This window comes from Eulemur rufifrons, chromosome 15 (genome assembly GCF_041146395.1).
Source record: "Eulemur rufifrons isolate Redbay chromosome 15, OSU_ERuf_1, whole genome shotgun sequence".
NCBI classification, from domain to species: domain Eukaryota; kingdom Metazoa; phylum Chordata; class Mammalia; order Primates; family Lemuridae; genus Eulemur; species Eulemur rufifrons.
Window position 1 is genome coordinate 80,023,868 of NC_090997.1, and position 21,441 is coordinate 80,045,308.

General features: G+C 39.2%; 1 protein-coding gene across 5 annotated transcripts in view; it reads right to left on the bottom strand.

Annotated features, from left to right (window-relative positions):
* Positions 1 to 21,441, bottom strand: part of EPB41L2 (erythrocyte membrane protein band 4.1 like 2) — a 197,501-nt gene that overhangs the window by 9,021 nt on the left and 167,039 nt on the right. For 3 of the 5 annotated variants that reach the window (XM_069488683.1, XM_069488684.1, XM_069488685.1), the window contains exons 16-21: positions 15,770 to 15,823; positions 15,008 to 15,568; positions 12,901 to 13,023; positions 10,986 to 11,081; positions 9,173 to 9,253; positions 5,050 to 5,163 (exon numbers count right to left, since the gene is read on the bottom strand). In XM_069488683.1, the coding sequence (XP_069344784.1) occupies positions 5,056 to 5,163; positions 9,173 to 9,253; positions 10,986 to 11,081; positions 12,901 to 13,023; positions 15,008 to 15,568; positions 15,770 to 15,823 (1,023 nt within the window). In that variant the 3' untranslated portion in view covers positions 5,050 to 5,055. The remainder of the gene's footprint in view (positions 1 to 5,049; positions 5,164 to 9,172; positions 9,254 to 10,985; positions 11,082 to 12,900; positions 13,024 to 15,007; positions 15,569 to 15,769; positions 15,824 to 21,441) is intronic. The other 2 variants (XM_069488687.1, XM_069488686.1) reach the window with 1 other exon arrangement.

Genomic DNA, 21,441 nt, shown 5'->3' on the forward strand with positions numbered 1-21,441 from the left:
CCTGAGGAATTAGTGACTCCCTGTGTTAAAACATGCATGAGGTGGTGGCAGCCAGCACCTCTTGTGCCGGGAAGTTCAAATATATTGTAACTGACTCATTGATAATACCTGCCAGATTTATAAATGTTACATTAGAATATTCCATAACACTTCAGAGTGAAAACTGGCTGTGCCTAAAACTCACTAAACTAAAACTGGCTTTTTATTTCTATGTAGAAGTCTTCATTTTAGGTGTCATTAATCTAGATTGAAACCTAAGCTGTAATAAGAGGCCAATTTTAGGTCTGAGACTAGCACAATCAGGCAAACAGAATAAAATAAAAATGCAACACATTTGATATGCCTGGAAAATTCCTGTCTCCTGAACTGAAAATAGTCATTGGGAAGTCAACAGGGCTGTGATTCTCTTTCAAGGTCAGGGGTGGTGCTTGGCAGGGCCCACACGCAAATGAGTAGCTCACGATTAGCTTCAGCTCAGTTCAGCCAACATGGTTCTTTTCTCATCAAGTCAGTTATATAGCTGATGTTAATTTCCTGTTTGGCTTGTGAGATCATGTGTTGAAACCCTGCACATCATCATCCTGGCTCAGAAATGTTGGTTTGAACCCAAGTTTGTCTTGTTTAGAAACTGGTGTCTGTGTATGCACAATGGTAGAGAAAGCAACATTACTGATTCAGTTACTCATTGTGGGTTGGGGGGTGGGGCTCAGAGCGTATCTAGGAGGTTCAAGGGAGTGATGGATTGATCCGGTTTTTATTAATCACAGCATCAGCTCCAATAGCTCCAGGAGACCTAATGCTCTCCATCTTCTCAGATGAAGACAGGCAGAGCTGATGGAAGAGCAAAAGGCCTTGTTACTGTGTTTTCAGCTTAAAAGTGCTCTCTGTGTAAAATCCCTACGTCCTCAACCTGCCACAGGGCTCCCTCCCTACTGCCTGCCTGAAGCAGCTCTGATGACAGCCCCGGGTTGGCTTCTGTACCACCAATTCCCAAAGACGTGCTCACTGGCTGCTCTGTCATATTTAATCCTTGATTATTCTTCTCTCCTTCTTGAAGTTATCTTGTATGACCCCCTTTTTCCCTTCCCCCTGATGTTCCTTCTTCACGTCCTCTGTCCCCCAGGCCTCAACTCTCCAAGCTGGCCCTGGAGAACAAACACCGCCCGCACCGCAGGCTTCTTCAAGCCCTGGATGCTTTCAGGTGACTCGTAAATCTCTCTCCTGCTCAGAAGCCTGTTGTGCTCTCAAAGCTCTTGTGCTTCCTAGCCCTCTCCACTTGGACATTTTACGGGCATCTCAAACTCGACATCTCTAGGGTAGAAAATTTCAATTTTTGTTTGACTTTTAAGAGCAAAAAGGGTTCATCGCTGACCTCTGTAAATTCTATATCATCCCTAGGTTAACGATGACAGCGCTGAGGCACACAGAGGAGACCTGCCACGGGCACACAACTAACAAGGAAATCTGAACCCAGCAGATGTGCTATGCTACCCTCCCTCTTAGCATTCACACTATCTGGTAAACTTCCAATTAATCGTGGTGTGTGTGTGTGTAAGACAGGGCCTTACAGACCCACTTCCAAGCTCCTCCAGAATTCCTGTGACACCTGGTCCCTCCTACAGTAGCACAGAACTAAACCTTCCCCTTTGCTTTAAGACAGCCAAGCAGAAAAGACTGACAATACTGCAAATGACACATGATAAATGAAACTCATGTATTCCATGATTCAAATTATAAGTACCACCACCAACTCCTTTGCCCAAGACAGAAACCTTAGCGTGATGTGTGATTCTCCTCTGCTCTCTACTTTCTAACTCACTAACTTTCACAGTCCCACACCAACAGTCACCAAGTCACAAAACTTCACCTCCTTACCATCTCTCAAACACATGAGCAGCACGCAACAGCTATGAGGACAGTCAGCCTCTTCAGCTTGCCTTAGAAGACTCCTTAGGATAGGGTCTCTCCCCCGACACCCCTAGTCACTCTCCTGCAAGTCTCCTGCAACCCAGCTCCTTCTGATGTTGCATCGTTCCAGGTTTAATGCTTCTGGTCCTGCCTGAAATGCCCCCTCCACTCCTTTATTCCTAGAGCTAACTCCTACTCACCCTGGGGCTTAAGTGAGAAGCCATCTCTGATGCCCTATTCTGATTTAGAGATCTCTCCTTTTTGTTCCCACCACCTGAGGTTGAAAACCTGAAACTCTATTCTGCTACCACTGATTTATCGTCTGTGGGCACAGACCTTATTTCATTTGATATTTCCCTGATGAAACAGTAGATGATACCCAACAGGTATTCCACACATATCTGTATCATGAATGAATAAAATGAGTGACTAAACGAGCAGACACTCCTCTGTCATTTCATCCTTCGCTGGCTGCTCACTGCTTTCAGATGAAAAGGAGGCTCCGTCCATTTTTTCACCCTACATCAATGACGACTCCAGGAGACAGAGAGGCTCATGGGAAGTCTGGGCTGGGAGAGCTCGTGGTGTCAACTGAGGCAGAGTCACAAGCTCCCTTCTCCTGACACCCCACGGACCACACCACCAAGCCTGGAACCCTTCTCCCTCAGGATCGCAACTGTTTGGGAACACCATTCCAGTGGTGACAAGGTCAGTAATGTTTTGTGCCCACGTGAGGGCTCATAAATATGCATTTGGGATAAACTTGCAGGAGGAGAGTAGTCCTTGAAAGGACATAAGAAAGCTACAAAGATTTGGTGCGGCACTCATCTGAAGCCTGCTTTCTTTTTAACAGAGTTGCATTTAGCTCCTCTCTGCCTCACAGCTGGCTGCCACCAGCTGAGAAAGGTGGACTTGGGAGGTTCGTCCTCCTCCGCAGGTTGTTCTTTGACTATCTTTCTCTTTGCTCCCCCCTCCCCTCACCTTCAAAACTTAATCAAAAGCTCAGAGCTACTCCAAGGATGAGGTCAGGTCGGGGGAGAGCTTTCTGTGCTTGAAAAAGGCAGATGAAGCAGGTACACATTGCAAATAGTCACTCTCTTGTCTGATGTTCAGGTATTGTCCTGGTCCTGCTCTTTGTCTCTGCCCACCTGCTGCCTCTGCAGAATCCTGGCGGAGCAGCCAGACTGTAGCTGAAGCAGCGAAATCACACTCTTCCCAGCTCTGACCTTCACCAGCAAAGGAAATTTTTTAAGAACAAGCTGCAGCCAGTGGGGGGTGGAGATGCTAAATGACTTTGAGACACTAAGGTTGTTCCTACTCATCCCTCAGATCTCAAACTTGAACTTTGTTTCTCCAGTCAAAGGTTACGTTTATGATAGCTCAAGTCCCCTATTTTAAAAGTTCTCTCATAACTCTATTTCCTTCAGAGTGCTTATCAAATCTACAATTACATTTTGTTTATTGGTTAATATTCACACCTCCTGTCCTGGAACATCTCAGACTATCCTTCCCAGAGGAAGGGGACCATGTTTGCTTTGTCTATCACTGAACCTTCAATGCCTAGCCCTGCCCTAGCATATTCGGGAATTCGTTAAATATTTTTTGAATGGATGAACTAATCTTTCCAAATTTATCTAGTTTGCTCACCTTATATATTTAATATAAGTTTACACTTTAACTTCCTGAATCTGTTTAACAAGGCTGCTCAAAAAAGTTAGCCTCTGAGATAGGCACACTCCAAAAGTTTTATGTGTGTTTGTGTGTGTGTATGTGTATGTTTATTGCAAAAATGAATATAAGATGTCAGGATTAACTGATATAACTAATTCGTTTAAAAACTTATCAAAATGCCACAAGGGAAGGTAGAGGTATTGGTAATGCTTATCGTGGTCACCAATTTCTGTCTTATTTTCCTGATTAAGAAATAAGTGACTGATTCACGAAATTTAGAGGAAAACTATCCAGTGTTATCACCTTACATTTGTATAACACTAGATTTTCTCATTCATTATCATATTATATCCTAACAATAAGTCCTATGAGTTAGGAAAGGTAGATTGTACCATCTCACTGACTTTCCCAATGTCAATAATAGTTTTATATCTGACAAGATTATACATAACACTCTCAGTCTTCTGGCTCCTAGGTAAGAATGTTCTCAGCCTTCCACATATCAAACCATCAGGAAAATACATCTCAAAAATAAAAAGACCAACATTCACATATAGTACAGCATATTTATTCAGGCAACTAGATGTTTTGATTTTGCTAGAATTTTGAATGATTTCTACTTATGGGCCCATTATATATCTTGTATTGAGAATCCTATCTAAAATATAAAGAGTCAGGTTGCTAGATATAAGATTAATATAATAAAGTTAATAATATCAATGAAAGACACATTAAAGAAGACTTATACAAGTGGAGAAAGACACTGTATGTTCATGGAAAAGAAGACAATACCATAAGATGTAATTCACCCCATACTGAACTACAGCATGGATGCAATTCCAATTAAAATACCACAGCATTTACTCTTAGAACCTAGCAATCTGGTTCTGAAATTTATATGGAACAGGAAGAACCTAGGATGAAGAAAAAGAACACAACTGGGGGTGAAAGGATGCCCTACCAGACATCAAGACTCATTATAAAGCTACAGTAACTTGACTAAAATGTTTAACTTTCATGTAGTCAAAGCAATCTTTTCCTTTAGGGTTCATTCTCTGATATACAATTCTTAATTGTTTAGATTTAAAGGATTTAACTCATCTCCTCCCTACTCCTCCTACAATAAAAATCTCTCAACCAAATGAGGGTTATAGCACTTTCCTCAAAGAGTCTGTGAATATCAATTAATATAACTTATACTATTGTGCCTGATAAATAGTAAAATAACATATAAATGTTAATTGTTAGCATCCCCTCAATAAATCACAGTTATTGACACCACATACCCATCAGTCCAGAGTTTATAATTATATGCACCTGAGAAAATGCACCTGGGCATAATAATAGCTGAAAAATTAATATCCTACAGGCAACAGAGACACTGACAGAAAATTGCCTTTCACATCCCTCCAGAGGTTCAGGAGCACAGAACCAGCACAAGAAAGGGCAGGGACGACGCAGCTTGCTTACCTTACTTTAGTCTTCCCCCTCCTCCGCCAACTCTGTCTCTTTGTGCACCACCACCCTTGTGACCGACATGTCAGGGTGCTGCTCTCTGGCCTCTCTGATCGCCTGAGCCAGCGCCTGCCAGGGTTGGGAGAAGGACAACCGTGACTGAGAAACAAGCTCCACCTCAGGGTGACAAAGCACATGCACACTGATCGACCCAGACTCAACCTCATGCCCAAATGCTCTTACTTTTTTATTTGAGGAAACAGCAAGATCTGAAATGGGCTCATTGCTCATGTTAGAGAATGCTTCTCATTTCCCAATCCTCCAGTCCACTTACAAATAATGATAGATAAAGACGACACGTGTTGGCTTTGATCCCAGGCTTATGCTCACTGTGAGATTTGGAGAACACAGCTCTCTGAGCCTCAGCATTCTTACCTGTAACCTGAGACTAATATTGAGACTGTAAAGACCACTTTAAGGTTTGCTGTGTGAATTGAAATAATGATGTAAAGCGGCTTGCATAGAATCTGATCTAGACACTCAAGTGATACTAGCTATCACCCAACTGCCTGAAGCTCTGAGGCACAGGTCCAGGCCTTGCTCATCTTTGTCCTCTTAGGCTTTCAGTAATTGTCTGAACTAAAATGTTTGCTGAACTAAAATATTGCAGGAAAGATATCTATAAACTTCTAGGGAAAAGCACTAAAAGAGCAGTAGCAACAACACCAAATCAGGCGAGCTAAAGAACAGAGATAAGATTCTAAAGGACAGCTCCCTATTTTATAGCTGAAAAAAACCTAGGGCACAAAGGTTCATAGGGCCTTGTTCAGGACATCCAGCCTGTGAGTGGCAGGGCAGGAGTGGGACCCAGAGTGCTGACGCTGTGGTTCATGGTCACTTCCCTGGAACAGGCAATGAGAAAGCAGAGTTTCTCTGTGTTTTATCAGAAAGTAACCTGTGTAAAAGTGTTCTGGCAAAGTGGAAAGATCCTGCTTTTCAGAGAGGGAACATGGTTTTCTTAATTCTTGTTCATTTTGTTTTGAAAGAGGTTTTGGAGAGAAAGTAAAAAAATAAAAACAAAACACCACAGAACAACACTCAAAGTCTAAGAAAGAATTCTAAAGAAATTCTGCTAGGACAGAATATACTGTATCTTCTAAGGAAACTATGAAAAAGGCGGTGCAATTTTTTCTTTTGTTCTGTCACCTGCCTAAGGGGACAACTGCATTTCTTGTTTGCATGATAATGTCTGTCAGCTGTAAGCTTATTGAGCAGAACCCTGAGCCTCATTCCATTAAAAAAAATAAAAATAAAGCTATAGAAAAAGGGACTGTTTTTACACGGAAACGGTTTTTTTTTTTTGCACAGAAGCTTAGAAGACACTTGAGGGTGCTTAAATTTGCACCAGGAACCAAACTCTGGTGAGCCACCTTTGTCAGGACAAGAGAGAAATAGGCATGGAACCAGCCTCCAATCTGACCAGTAGCACAAGTGTTTGTCACGTGGGGAGAGTGGACGGCTGCAGGGTGAGAGTACACTGGGAGCAGGAGCCGGTATCAGAAGAGGTTGGAAAAGCTTTTCAGGTGTGCTGATTGGGATGGAAATAGGGAGAACATAGAAAGCACAGGATTGCAGTTTTACGTTTTTTTTGTTCTGCGTGTTCAGAGAGAAGAGGAAGACTGGAACAATCCAAACTGTTTCCTGCATATTGCTTTGTGAACTCTGTACCGTAAAATGCCAAGGACAAGCTCTGATGGGAGCCAAAGGCAGCTACAGACAAATGATCAGATAATTTGAGTTCATGTTTGCTACAAAGATCTTCCTGCGATAAACCAGGCCAACTGTTAAAGAGGAAATATGAATGATGCCCACGAGAAGGTAACATGTGTAAAGCACATTTATTAGCAGAAAAGGAAGGAAAAGCAAAAACTGCTATAATCATCTTCAAACACATTTGAAATCAGTTTGTTATAACTCCTTTCACTCCATAGTATCAGCACTTGAAATTAAATACTATAAAATATTAATTACAGCAATAAGGATTGTTGAGAAAACTATCATGCTGCCAAATTGAGAAATTATTTTATTATAGGAAGAAATAAGCTCTGAAGAGCAACTGCAGTGTGGTTTATCCCTTCCCGGTAGGGAGCTGAGAGTGTCATGACCAGCACAGGGTGAAGAATCTGCAAAGCAGGTTTCTATGAAAGCATGCCTCTTTGATTTGCCAACACAAAGAGATTTCTTCTTTCCTGTCTCAGATGAAGGTTTCCTTTCTATTATTAAGATCCCTTTTAACGTAGGCAAGGAATGGAAAAGGTGTCAATGGCAATAAGGTCACTACATGATCAACATCAGTTTCTGACAGGAAAGGGATTCCCTCATTTAATTTTAAATAGTTCCATCATCCCATTTACAGGCTTTAAGGAGAAAGTGAACCCATCATGAGCTGCTGGTGACAAGCGTACTGGAAGCCACAATCAAATTTACTCAAAGTGTTTTATGCCATCTCACAATTAAACATGAAAAAGTTAAATCTCTATCCTCTTCATTTGGATATCTGGCCTCAGTTTTACAAACGGCTGAAACACGACATCATACAAGAGACGCGTGTCTTTGCAGCAGCAGCAGTTAAGGCTGCAGCATCATCGGGACTTTCTAAGACATATGAATATCTGCTATTCTGGTACTTATATTTCAGATTGTGTTTTTAATGTTTACCTTTCAGAAGAAGTACTACCTAGATTTGAGCTTTCAGGTAAAACAGCCCAAAAGGCAAAAGAACACACATCACATAAAACCTGAGAGCAGTCCTGCTGGAAAAGTGGCCTGAAAGCGCTTAGGTTCGGTGGGGAAAGAGGGTAGAAAATATCATGGCTGAGAGACCCCAATTTGCACTTTCCACCATGCTAAAGAATGTGGGCTTCTGCCTCGCACACTGGGAATTCAATCAATGCTTGCTGGGCAAGAGTCCCAGAGAAAAAGAGTAAGAATCACTTCAGGTCAGGGGAGCTCAAAACTGTCCCGGTGGACAGTAGAATAAATCCCCTCTGGGAAACTGGAGGCGTGGATTCCACACAGGTAGTTCATTTTCGGTGGTAAGCAGGAAAGTTTACTAGTCATCTCCCAGGAATTGCCACCCTTAAGTCAAAATTCAGAGTAAGGGCAACTCTCAAGGAATTCAAAAAAAATACATTATGAACATGTAAGTAAAATCAGGCTTATAAAGGTCAAAAAAAATGGGAGTAATTTTCTTTTTGAGCATGAAGAAAATCAATTTCTCTCTGGTCACATAGAGGGAGCCCTCCTCAAATGAAAAATTTTGTTCTCTAAGATTCTCTTTGCTGAGCTCACTATTGTATTCAAAGCTGTATAACTACCATTAGCTCCTACTCCCCAGCTGAGATGGCCAATTGAATATTTTTTTTTCCCTTTTCTTCAAGTTGCTACAAACGAAAACAGCTTGGTCTCCTTTAAATCTGAGTTGAAATCACTCAGAAAAAAGAAAAGCTGCTCTCAAAGTCTCCAGCAGTTCCATTCATCACCTGTTCAAAGCCATATACACTGCCAAACTTAACATTAGAATAGAAGCATGATTCTTTCTAAAAATTTTTCAAAATCAATGTAAATTTTCACTTTGTAAAAGACCTTAAATTACCTCCCCCCACCCTGATAATAGTAATAATTAGGGAAAAACACCTGGTAGTAAATGGCCCAGCTTTTCCAATGGTATAAAAAATACTTGAAAAGTTCCTGAAAGTAGGATTAAGTCAAGCTTAGAGGCTTTGTCCATTTTTTTGGAAGCCCTTATCATTAAACTGCCATTCACTTAAAAAATATTTGATAACTTGCCTTTAAACCAGGCCATATGAATATCTAATGGTTGCCAGAAACCTTCAGATTATTTTGACCCCAAAGTGCATGTAAAGCCAGTGGAAAATAAATGGCAATCTAAGTTTTATGTTGATCCAGAGGTAGGAAAGCTGAAAGGACAGGCTGTGAATTGTCTCTGTGCCCTGATTAGGAGGTGGACTTTATCCAGGAGGCACTGAGAGAAAGGGTTTACACAGGGATGTAGCATGATGATAGATGCAAAACTTAGAAAACAATGTTGTTTAGATCTAGAACTTAAATTCTTTACCTGGTCGTGATCAATATCTGCATCTCCTGTGATCACGATGCGTTTCTCAATTCTTGTTTCAGATATGCCACCTTTTACAGTCTAAAGATCATATATGAGAAGAAGAAAAAATATCCATCACTGAAGCATGTTTACACAGTCGGAGAAAAGAGATTGCGCCCACCTAAACCTGACTTCTGTGATGCCACACACAGTGGTAGAAAACTGATGTTCTAAATAATCATTAAACGTGATGTAATTTATTTTTAAGCTCAATAGAAAATCCCACTATTAAAGTTGTAGCATCCACAAATATCCCTCCACTGAAAGCAACCCTAAAACTAACTTAACAAACTTCAGGTGAGATTAAGATGGGACTGATGCAATTTAATCCAAGCAGTTCCACTGGGACAGTCTGTCATAATTTCCTGAGTTTCTTTACTCATAGTTGGCCCATTTTTAAAAAGAAGAGTAGAAAGAAGAAACATTGGTATTGGTAGAGTTATAAGGAATTCTAACAATTCAGTTGTATGTTTTAGGTTTGGGAAATTCTTTGATGAAATAATTTCGACTGCTTGATTCTGGTCACACAAATTCATTTGGTGATTTTGTTCTTATGCGATAACAAAAAATAGGACTTGAATTTGGTTTAAGATTTGGAAGATGGGTGACATTTTTGTTAAATGCTTGAGTACAGCTTCCACTTGTAGCTGTGCACATGGACACAGAGCATGGCGGAACAAAGGCTTTGGGGGAGTCCGGGGGAGGGAGCCCCTGGGTGAACTGCCTCACAGAATCGGTGTAAGCTGACAGAGCCTGGGGCACACTGGATAAGGCTGAGGGATCATTTGGCCGTGAGCTTGTAAACAGACAATTAGCAAATACCGCACTGTCCGGAAAGCGGACATACCCAACCTTTACACTATGATAAATTTACACACTCGGTAACAAGTGATGGCATTTTACTGTAAGAAGCAATGCTTATCACTAGCTTTAATAACTAGATATGTTTTTAAATGAGCACCAATAGCACCCTCCATTTATGTGGCATTTTTCAATTTACAAAGTTTTTTTTTGCTTTTTTTTAAATTGTTTTTGAAACATGGAGTGGCAAAGGCACTCCATGACACATTCGAGACCTTTAAGCACTAATCGTATGTGAAAAGTAGAAGCAAAAGGCAACAGTGGAAAATAAGGCTGGAGTTAGAAATTCGATGACTTGAGCACCCATCAGAATCACCTGGAAATGTCCTAAAAAACACTCCCAGGGTTTCAGCAGCTCTGGATGGGGCCACAGTATTTACACTTCTAACAAGTCCCCAGGTGAGGCTGAAGCTCCTGATTCAGGGCCACACTAGTTACCCAGTGTTAAACATACAGAGAATGATCCAGAAAAATGCCCCAAATCAATATACCACTGATCTTAAATAAATGAAAATTCACATTATTTGAACACCTGTAGAAAATTTTGGACGATGGCCTTCATCCACTTGCTTAAGTCAGGAGGGCTGGTTTAATAAAAGTAGCAGCACAGGTTTGTTTTTATAAATTTTTTTGTTTTTATAAATTACAAATTATATTATCTCTGCTCCTCTAGCTGTCTTATAGCTATTCATAACACCTTTTTACTCCCTTGTACTTTACAAAATTGCAATTTGATTTACATGCATTTATCAATGGAGCCTAATTTCTCACTTTAAATCAAGGCATTTTTATTCCACTGGCACTCTCTGTGTATTACTTGGAAGTGTGTATAGGAAGAGAGAAACAATTCAGAAAAGATCCTGTTTGCAATGTACCATCCTCTCCATAGGATTCCCCTAGATTGCTTTACCTTGGTGATGTGTGTGGTTGTCGTTGTCGACACGGACTCAGCTGTGATGGTTTGTGCGGTCAGTAACGTGCCCGAATCACCGGCCCCGCCATCAATCTTTGGATAATTGGGGGGAAAATACAAAGTAATATTTAACTTCCATTATATTGTCAGAGAGACCCCACCCCTTCAAACACGCATCTTTTAAATTCTATGCAGTTGGCAGGTGATATTATCCACCTGTCCTTTGCATATTGCAGTGCTAATTTACTGTCCAGGAGAGTGGCTGGCATTTAAAACGGAATAGAGACAAAAGGCCAAATGCACATGGAGAAGCAAACCCTGTGAGAAAAGACAAGAGGAGGAACGGAAGGAGACGGTGGGATTGAAAGCTACAAAGGAATCCTGGCAGAACTTGTCTGAGGGACATTTGCAGAAGGCCATGAAAGGAAGTGAAAGATCCAGGCAGAGAAATTTCCACAGTGACAAGAAGTGCTGAGTTTATTACTGTTTTTTAAGCACAGGTGGGTAAAGATAAACATTTTCTCAGAAACTAAGCAACACAACCTGACTAAGATTGACTGAACCTATATGATTTGGTTATTTGCTTATCTCTAGTAGATAAAAATTACATTGTTCCTGTAGTAATTTGTGGGTTGTGAGTATACATACGGGTACATATATATTTCAATATTGCAGGTATGCATGTGCCTCTGTATATATTTTATATAAATCCCATGCACATGTTAAAATAGGCTTAACTTGGGTTTTTTTGATACTAGAAGAGGCAGAAGGTTCTAGAGTTTACCAGGGGAAATAATGAAGCAAATTAATAACCTAACATAGTTTATATTGAGATTACCAAACATATTTGCCTTCTGTTTCCTGACACTGACACAAGGAAATAACCAGAAGGTCCAGAGCCTTTCTGACCATAAGTTAAGAGGAAACCTGTCTCAAACGTGGGTGATGCACCTGTATTTCTTTATTTGGGTACTTACCACAATATAGACGCATGAGTAATGACCCCCCCACAACCATTCCTAGGAAATCTATTTGTATGTAAATGGTATGTATGCACACATATGGATAGCATACCTAAAATAATTGAGAAATGTTTCACGCATGCATGCATTAAACCTTTTAAAAAAACAATTTGAGAAGGCAATCATTTGCCGTCCTCTACCGTGATACAATCCTACTATGGAGGGTTCAACTCAGTAGAGAAAATATTTATTGTATATATTTTTAAATAGTTCCATTTTGAAATGATGAATACTTTCCTTTTTTTATTACTCTTAATGTTAAACATCTTAGCATTTATTTCAAATCTTTACAAAACCAATGTGTAAAAACCTAAAATCGAACACACACATCTGATAATTATTTAGACACATAATATCACAGTTTACATATCAAATTACTACAAAAGTCTTCCGAAAATAATCCCACATGAAAGAGAAGCACAGGTGTGTGTGTGTGTGTGTGTGTGTGTGTGTGTGCATGTATGTTTTATTTATAAGCAAGTATGAGTTGATTGGGTCTGTTTTCATGGAATTAGAGAGGGAAAAGAGCCTAAATCCTTCTAATCCACAATTATATCCGATCCAATAAACTTTGTAAGATGATCTATTTCTCAATGTTTGTGTACAAACATTCTTGGATACATCAGGCCAGAAATGGCTTACAATGATAGGAACAAGATTGATATTGTCTGTCCTAAATAATCGTGTGTATGGTCCTCCTATAATTACTAGGTTACCAACTTAATTGCCCCTCTCTGTCTCAATCTAAGACAGCAACACAGCAAATTATGTTATTGTGGAAGTACAGTTTTAAAGCCAGAAACACGTCAACTAGGAGAAGACAGAATGAAAACACAGACGTATTTTTAAGTGGAAGAAAGAAATAGTCCATGTCTATAGAGCTTTTGTACCTGTGGAGACTCATATGTGATGGTTTTGGTCTCAGTTTGGACAATGGGGACTTCCTTGGTGGAGATTTCTGTCCTTTGTGAGGCATCAGAAATTGTTACCATCTCTGTTTTTACCACTGGTGGCTGAGGTGGAAGAGGAAGGGAAAAATAAATTCTAGAAGTAATAAAGTAAAAGTGCTTAATGGAACCTTCAAAAATAATTGTAAGAAACATAACCAAGCACACACTCATGCACAAAAGAATAAAAGCAAATAATCTAAAACAAAAGATAAAAAAGAAAAACTTTCCTTCAAATATATGTGATATATACACATTACACATATATACACATACATGTGTACATATATACATATACACACGTGTATATGAATATATGTATACGTGCATATACACATATATAAAAATAAACTAACATAATAGCTTCCTACATTATGTTACTCTTCAAATTATGATGGTCTCAAACTATTTAAATGTCAAGCCTAGTGTACAGATATATATTTTAGAGAGAGAGAGAGAGGGAGAGAGAGAGAGTTTAGCTTTGGGCAAGTAATAATAAATTGAAAAAAAACCAGAATGAACTATGTGAAGTGACCTGCTTCTATTTTTATTGCAGTTTAAAAACCACATGGCTTGTGTGAAGGCTCATTGCCTTTACTTGGCACACCAGCTAGAGAGGCTGAGATTTACTTTTCTCCCCAAAAAGCCTTCTGCCTTATTGGCAATAGACATATAATTTTCAGAAAGGATATCTTCAAGTATGATTGTTTTCAATTATACTTGTCTAAAACTTAAAGTGTTTATTCTATATTACATGAGTTAAAATACTACATCTAAAATGACTTAATATTGCATTAATGTTTTGAACAATTTAAAATATTAAAGGAGAGGTTCTATGGCTTAACAATATTGTAGTCTGCTCAGCATGTATGTTTAATACAACATCAGACTATACTGCTACCAAAATACTACAGTATTTTCTTTGTGAGAAAATTCCCAATGGGTGTGACTATTTAAAGAGGAACGACCGTATATTAAATGCAGAAAATAATAGTCCAAAGCATTCAAAGACTCTTGAAATATCTTCTCTGAAGTGAAATAGGAAGTTTAAAAGCAAAAATAAAAATCCACTTAAGTATTTCAAGACAAAGTAACTTCAAGATTTTCCACCTCATCAAAGAGCAAAATATGGATAAATCCCTATATTGTGGGCATTTAATATCAGAATCAAGAATATTACAATGGAATTAAACCCTCCCTCAGCCTAACTCTCAAATGAGAGACACTGCAACTAGTGACCAAGATTTAATTTGAGTCTGAAAAGTTCTTTCTTGCAAAGAAAAGGAAAAGACTCATATCCAATGTAGATAACCCACAAAACATATAATCAACTTGCAAATAATCCAGAATTAACATTTGGAAGAATGAGAAGAGAAGGGCATTCTCTTATCATACAGTCTAGCCTCTGGCTGCCTGGAAAGAAAGAAAAGGCTCTTAACCAAACCATGTAATCCCTGGAATCTGAAAACAGAAATCACAGTGGCATTGAAGAAATAATGTTCTCATCACTGCCGGATACTGCATTCAGAGCACCATGGTAATCAGATCCTGCTGTCATTTCTAAAAATCTGAAGTTGAAGAGTAAGAGAATGAGCCTAGATGTCAAACCCAATCATAACAACAGGAGCACACACACTCACACTGACCATTTTTTTCAACATTACATATACATTTTTCCAATTAAACCAACAACAAAAAAAAGCATTTAGTGTGAGGAAGCAGTGCAACTAAAGACAAAACAGTTGGAAACAACCAAAACATGCAAAGAAAACTTTAACCGTGAAAAGGAAGGAAAAATGATATGGTGGTTGTAGGAAAGTTTACCCTAGAGGTGACCCAGTTGCAGTAAGGAAGCTAGAAACCAGGAGCCGAGCTGAGCTGGCAGAGAATCCACAAAGCGGTGCTTTCCCCCTTTCTCCCAAGAGAGATACAAATCAGATTCTTGCTGAAAAAGCTGAAGGAGAATTGGGAGGACAGGAGAAGAAAGGCAGGAGTCCCCCACCTGAGAGATAGCCCTAGAGTTTAGCTCCCACTCGGGACTCCCATTTACCTCTGAACAACAAATAATTTGTGGCAAAACATCAATGTCAACATGGGACACCTCTCCGTTAACTTTATGTTGCTCTTCCTCCGTTTCTTCTCCCACGTCTTGCTTAAGACCGCCTTCATTTACACTCTTCTCTCCAGATACCTTTTGGGCACCTACGTTTTCCTGGATCTCTGTTTCTACTGTGATTACACTGGCACCTGCTTGTATGACTGGGCTGCCTTCGGGCACTGCTTCCTCCCTCTCTACTACCTTGGCTGCTCGGCCGGGCTCTTCCTCCACCTCTTCTTCATCCTCCTGCTCCTCCCTGATGGTGCCCTCGGTCACATGGTGGTGGGGCTGGTACTCGCCCACGTCTTCCTCCTCACTCTCACTGCTGCTGCTGCTCTCAGAAGACAGGGAGGTGGAGTCTTTTTGTGTCACAGGCTCCACCTTACGAATCTCCCCAGGACCACTCCCAGGTGAGATCTCTTTACCATTCATTTCTTCTGTGATTACTCTTTCGTCTTTCCCAACCTCTGCCCGCTTCTTCTCCTCCACTACATTCAGAGTCTCATGTGAACTCTGTACAAAAAAGAATGGACGAAGGAAAACAAAAATATGTGAATAAATAAAAACAACGGAAAACCCAAATTAACTGATGGCAGATTCATGTCATGGAGAAAAACAAAGATGATTATGATGGCTGACTGGAAGGGAAGCGGGGAAAATGTGAGGCAATGCGAAACGTCAGGCAATGGTGTGAACATGGAAAAAGGGGAGAACCTTAACAGCATCCCTGGCTCCAGTGCAAGGCCCTTCTGACTCGGGAGCACGTGTCTGCAGAACAAAAAGCAACCGAGGACACAAAATCAATACAGTTGTACCTCAACAACCACCGAAACAAACATCTGACACTGCAAAGACAGAACAGCAAGAATCAACATCTACAAAAACCTTTGCTCAAGGTCACATAAAGGACAATCCAGACAAATGCCAAAAAGCTTACAAAAAGAAACAAAAACACAAAACAGCCAACATCATCCCAAAGAGGTAAAATGCTTTTAGTATAGTTATACCCGTAAGTTCTACTTCTGTTGTTGAAAAGGTTTTAAAAGAAAATGGAATTATACCAAAGCTTACTAATCATTTTAAAACTTTCTAAACCTATTAGACAGTTTTGGTTTTAATCAGACTATAAAGCCTAGTCTGGAACTCTGCTTCCTAAATAAATATAGCATTATGGAGATGGAACCTTTGTTTTTTTTTGCTGGTTCTTTTAAAAAACGGCTTTAATTTGCAAAATTATAGTTGGCCTCAGATGGCTATTAACACAAAAATGTTCACTTGAGGAATGGTTATTAACATAGCACTTTGTACCAGAGATCAGTAAAGGGGATATTGCACTTAAGGGTGGGTGTCAATGATGGCTACGAGTGTTTTCTCTCACAATTTAGCTCTTCACCAGCATCTCTGAAATCTGACATGAATCCAGTTTATTATTTGAGACTCTCATTCCTAACCCCTGCAGACATCTACTTCTTGGGATTAAATTAATTTTTTCTAGTTGAATAATATAGCACCTAACTGTTCAATAAATACCTGTTGGCTGAATACATTAATAACAAATTACTATGCTATGGTAGTATTAACTAGGCTAGAAACTTTGTTATGGAGTTTATTTTAAAAGCTTCAAATTTTTCTTACACTTATTTAAAAAAGGCTCCTTTACATTGATACAACTAAAGCATAGCCAACTTTTTGACATAGAGGTGGTACTACTGCCTGTGATCTAACTTAAAACTAATTCAGCTTGAGACGGTAGGCCTATTTATTCAAGAAGGTGTCTCCACGCTGAATGGGGAAGGGCACTACGCCTCTGAACCCTCCAGATACTAACTGGACTGGAGCTGTTTCCCACAACAGATAGCAGGAGTGTGTTCATCTCTCCCAGAGGCATGGGCAACCATGAGCCAAAGATTCTAAAATGGCACACTTCTCTGCAGCACCTATTGGCATATACTCACAAACTCTCTTTGATCTGCCCTATTATTCTTAAATGCATGCTTGGGGTATGCTTTCTTTGTTCAAAATTAATACCATGTAAATCATGTTACAGAATAAGAGAGTCATCTTTCCAGTTTTGTTGAAAACCCAGAAGTTTTAGACATTAAAACTGGAAAACTTTCAATTTATTTTGATAAATAGGTAACATTTAACTACTTATAAGCTTCCTTATAATAAAGATACCCAGTGATCCCAGCATTTCCAAAAAAGACATTTCATTATTATTACAGTTCAGTAAATTATTACTATTATTTCTTAACCTCAAATGGCTGGATGGGTTTTGCCCAAGTTAAGGGAAATCTTTAGGGTCATTCAAAACAATTATTTCATGGAAGGCACTTCAAAATTTTCCATAAAAACAGAATTTTAAAATTCACAAGCTATCATAGATGCTTGAAATTTGTGTTTTGAAAACTTTAACTCTGCAAAGCATACTTAGCTTCTACTTGGTTGGAGGTTTCCTTCTGCTTAACAACTCAGACTCTGGGCCTTAATGGTTTACATGATTCTCTAAATTTAGGCAGATTTTTCTTTTTTATTTTGACCAAAAGAAGCAGATACATCCAATCTGTATCTTTTCCTCATGTCCAAATTCATTGTTTCTTGAATGTTTCTCCCAGGAAAGTTAATTTCACTAATGAAAGCAACAGAGGGAAGGGTGCCTGAATATTCAAAAAATGAAAATCACTCTCAGATGTGGCTTTTAAAACAGGGGAAACAAAGTAAAATGCACCTCAGGCAAGTGTGAGAAGGGCGAGGAAGAAAGCTTTTCAGAAGGTGCATTAGCGTTCACAACAGCGCCCTCTGCTGTCCAAGCGGTGGCTGAAGTGAAGGTGGCTTTCACGCTATCAGAAAAGCCCTTTTCACTAAACAAAATGGATGTTATCTCCTCTTCTAGGCTCTAGAGAGGTCAGAAAAGGAAAAGCAAAGAATTAACAATAAGTCAGGACAGACAGCAGTGACCTACTGAAGGAAGGAAAGGTTACACAAGAAAGAATAACAGAACAGCATACAATGGAAGAAAGATGAGGATTCTGAAAGATTTCTGCAGCAGGCTGTTGTGGAGGTTTGCCTGAACGTGTTTTCCACCCAGCTTGAGAATCTCTGTAGCTGTAACCCACAGACACCAGCGAAAACAGCTTGATTTATCACTGAAGCTTTACTACAAACTGAACACAACCCACCTACCCAAACACTATTTCGTCTATTCCTGCGGTAGCTGCTTGGCCTCTTTCTGCACAGACTGCTTCTTGAGGGGCCCGTGGACTTGAAATGCTTATTCCTGTGTTAGAGCTTCCGCACTCCTACCCTTCCTGCTTCCAGTGTCCCTCCCCAGGCACTCTGGGCCTTTCCAATTTTGCCACCTCTCTGAGGCCCACTTAATATTCCACATTTTGTGCAAGGCCTTGTCCTACCACTCCAATTCCTAAGATCTCTCTTCCCTTCTCCACACTTTCACTCTATGCACAACAAACATTCCAACAGCAACCCACAGTAATTTCCTCAGACATGCTAAATATGCCATGGGATAAATAAATAGTCCTTTCTGGGGGGCAAAAAGAAACAGGTAAAAAAAAAAAAATCAAAATAGGAAGACAAACTCAGAGCTGCAAACTCAATGAGCAATGTAAAAATCATCTGTCCCTGAAAAATTATTACGGCAAATTTAACCTTCATGTTTCTGGACCTCGAAGAATGGTTTCTGACTGGAGTGAGGGGACAGCAGGAAATCTGGGGACTGTCCTCAGAAACCTAAAATGCCAATAGTAAAGAGACACCATGAATCCCCGCCCCATGTCAGAAGCGTGCAAGAATAATTCTGAATTAACTTCACTACTGAAACATCTTAAAGAAAAATAAATGACATTCTGACATGCCCCTTCAGATGTTGAGCCTGGAGGGGTGAAGAGTAGGGAGAGTGAGGTGAAGATGAGGGAGGTAAGCACTTGCAATATTCAGGGGAGAAAAAGCTTCCGGACTAATTCAGCTTAATTGCCATGCCCATAATTACACCATCCCTAAGGGCAGGGTGGGTGGAAAGGGTGTCCCTCCCAGGAAGAGATCATTGGGGAGTTTAAATAAGTGTCATGCATTTAATTATTCAATAAAATAACTTTAAAAGTACCTTAAAACTATAATCTATGTAATCTCTATTGGACTCATCAGGGAATATTTTATGCAAGTTTAAATTGTCATAATTCTCTCAATACATAAGGGGACAGACATACAATAGTTATTTACACATTTAAAGACTAAATGACTTGGTTCCCAATTTTCTGCTCTACTCTCAAAATAGTTCAAACAAGTTTAATAGATTTATTTTTTAAACAGGCAACTATGCTTTTTAAAAAAAATCTATAAAACCCTATCATGGAAATTTGGACAAATTATACATTTATGAATAATTTTTAATTTTACTTTCAACAAGAATTACAATTCAAAGATAAATGATAAACACAAAAATCAAACCAAAATGAAGATACAACAAAGACAGAAATTGAAAAGACATTCTGTAGACTCAAGTGTTCACATGCTTTCAGCTAGTAATAGTATATCATCTGAAGAAAAAAAAGATACAATGTAGGTGGTCAATAAATGTTTGTTGTGTGAGTAGATCAATGGATGATAGTAGCTAGAACAATCCATATGTATGTCAAATAAGTATATATTTTCCTGCATGTGTTGGAGAGGAAAGGAACAGAAAAAAAAAAACAGTAACTTCAAGTGTAGATAAACCACTTAGGAGCTTTTCCAGATTTAAATTTCACATATCACTTTATTATAACTTCTATGACAAGACATTTGTATATTCCTTCTATGATAAGACATCTTGTATATTCCTAAAACATGAGATCCAGAAAAATATTAATTTTAAAAATCTCCACCCAAATTCCAAAGTTTTCTACTGCAAAAAGTCCAAGGACATCATCACCTTAAATTTGATCAAATGATGCCACTCAGCTTGCTTCTGGAGGATATTTAAAAATACATATTTCAAACCACATGATCTTAAAGTCCTCATTATACACAAAGTCTAATTGGCTTTGGATTTCAGGCTAAACTTTAAAGTATAGAAATATGTCACCTGGTTTAGATTTGATATTATCCTTCTCATTTGCAGTGTTCTGGAAATATTTCATCTCAACTAGACCTCAAATTCCAGTTTAGGGGATTTCCATTTATTTTGCCTCCTTCCACCCCATGGTGTGCTCTGACAAATACTCTCCACTGATCAACAAAACCTACTTTGTGGAAGGGAAACACTTTTTCTTCATTACTGATCTCTGCTCTCATTCACACTCTCTATAATCCATTCCTCATCCAGTGCCAGAGGGATTTCTGTCAGACACATATGGATTATGTCACTACTTACTTACCTTAAAACTCTCCCAGGCTTCCCATCATTCCTACAATACAATTCCAAACTGTTATTATGGTCTTCAAGACCCTGATGTGATCTGGGGTCTAACCTCTTTGACCTTTCCTTCCTTCATGCTTCCCCTTATTCACTAAACCCTCATCATTTGGTCTTACAGTTCCTTAAACTAGTTCCTGCATTGGGGCTATTGTATTTGCTCTTCCTTGGACCTTGACAAATTTTGACGTGTGCACCTCCTTGTCATCATTAAGGTTTTGATTCCAATGCCATCTCCTCCTGACCACAATGGTAAAGCAGCCTTCCCAATCCCCCCAACACATCGTATCTCACTTTCTTAACAATGAATTCTTAGTACCCTCAATTTTCTAATTACTAATTTACATGTCTGCTGTCTGTCTCCACTAGACTCCACGCTTTCCAGTCCCAGCAAACAGACTGACCAGCTGGCTAAGCAAAATCAGTAGAAAGAGAGGAATGAGGATATAATAGCAAGGGAAAGCTAACTTCTTCCCTAATGTCAGATATTTCATATATGCAAGAACACAGAGAAAGATCTGAGGGGCTGCTATGGTGCACCGAAATCGTTTTCCCCATCAAAAATCTTAAAAATGCAAATTCAAAAGGTTTCCATGTGTGATTAGTAAACAGTAACCTAAAGCACAGATGAAGTGTTAACACCACAGCGTGCATAAGTGTTGTACAAACAGCGCATTTTCACGTGAAATCAGAGTTTCCCGACTGTCAGCCACATACATCAAATTAGGGATGATTTATCACCTAAATTCGGTGATGTTTCTGCATTTCAAATTTTGAATTTTCAAGTAAAGTGCTTCTGTAATATGGTATTTCTCACCCAGTGATCCTACGCTTCTATATGTGGGAATTTAACTTTTTAAAAGCTCAAAAAATTATTTCCAAAAAATTTTTAGTTTGACACATAAGAAAAAATAAATATGTCTATAGCTGTGGATGGAAATAAAAGGAAAAGGGAAAAAAGCAAGAGCAGATCCAA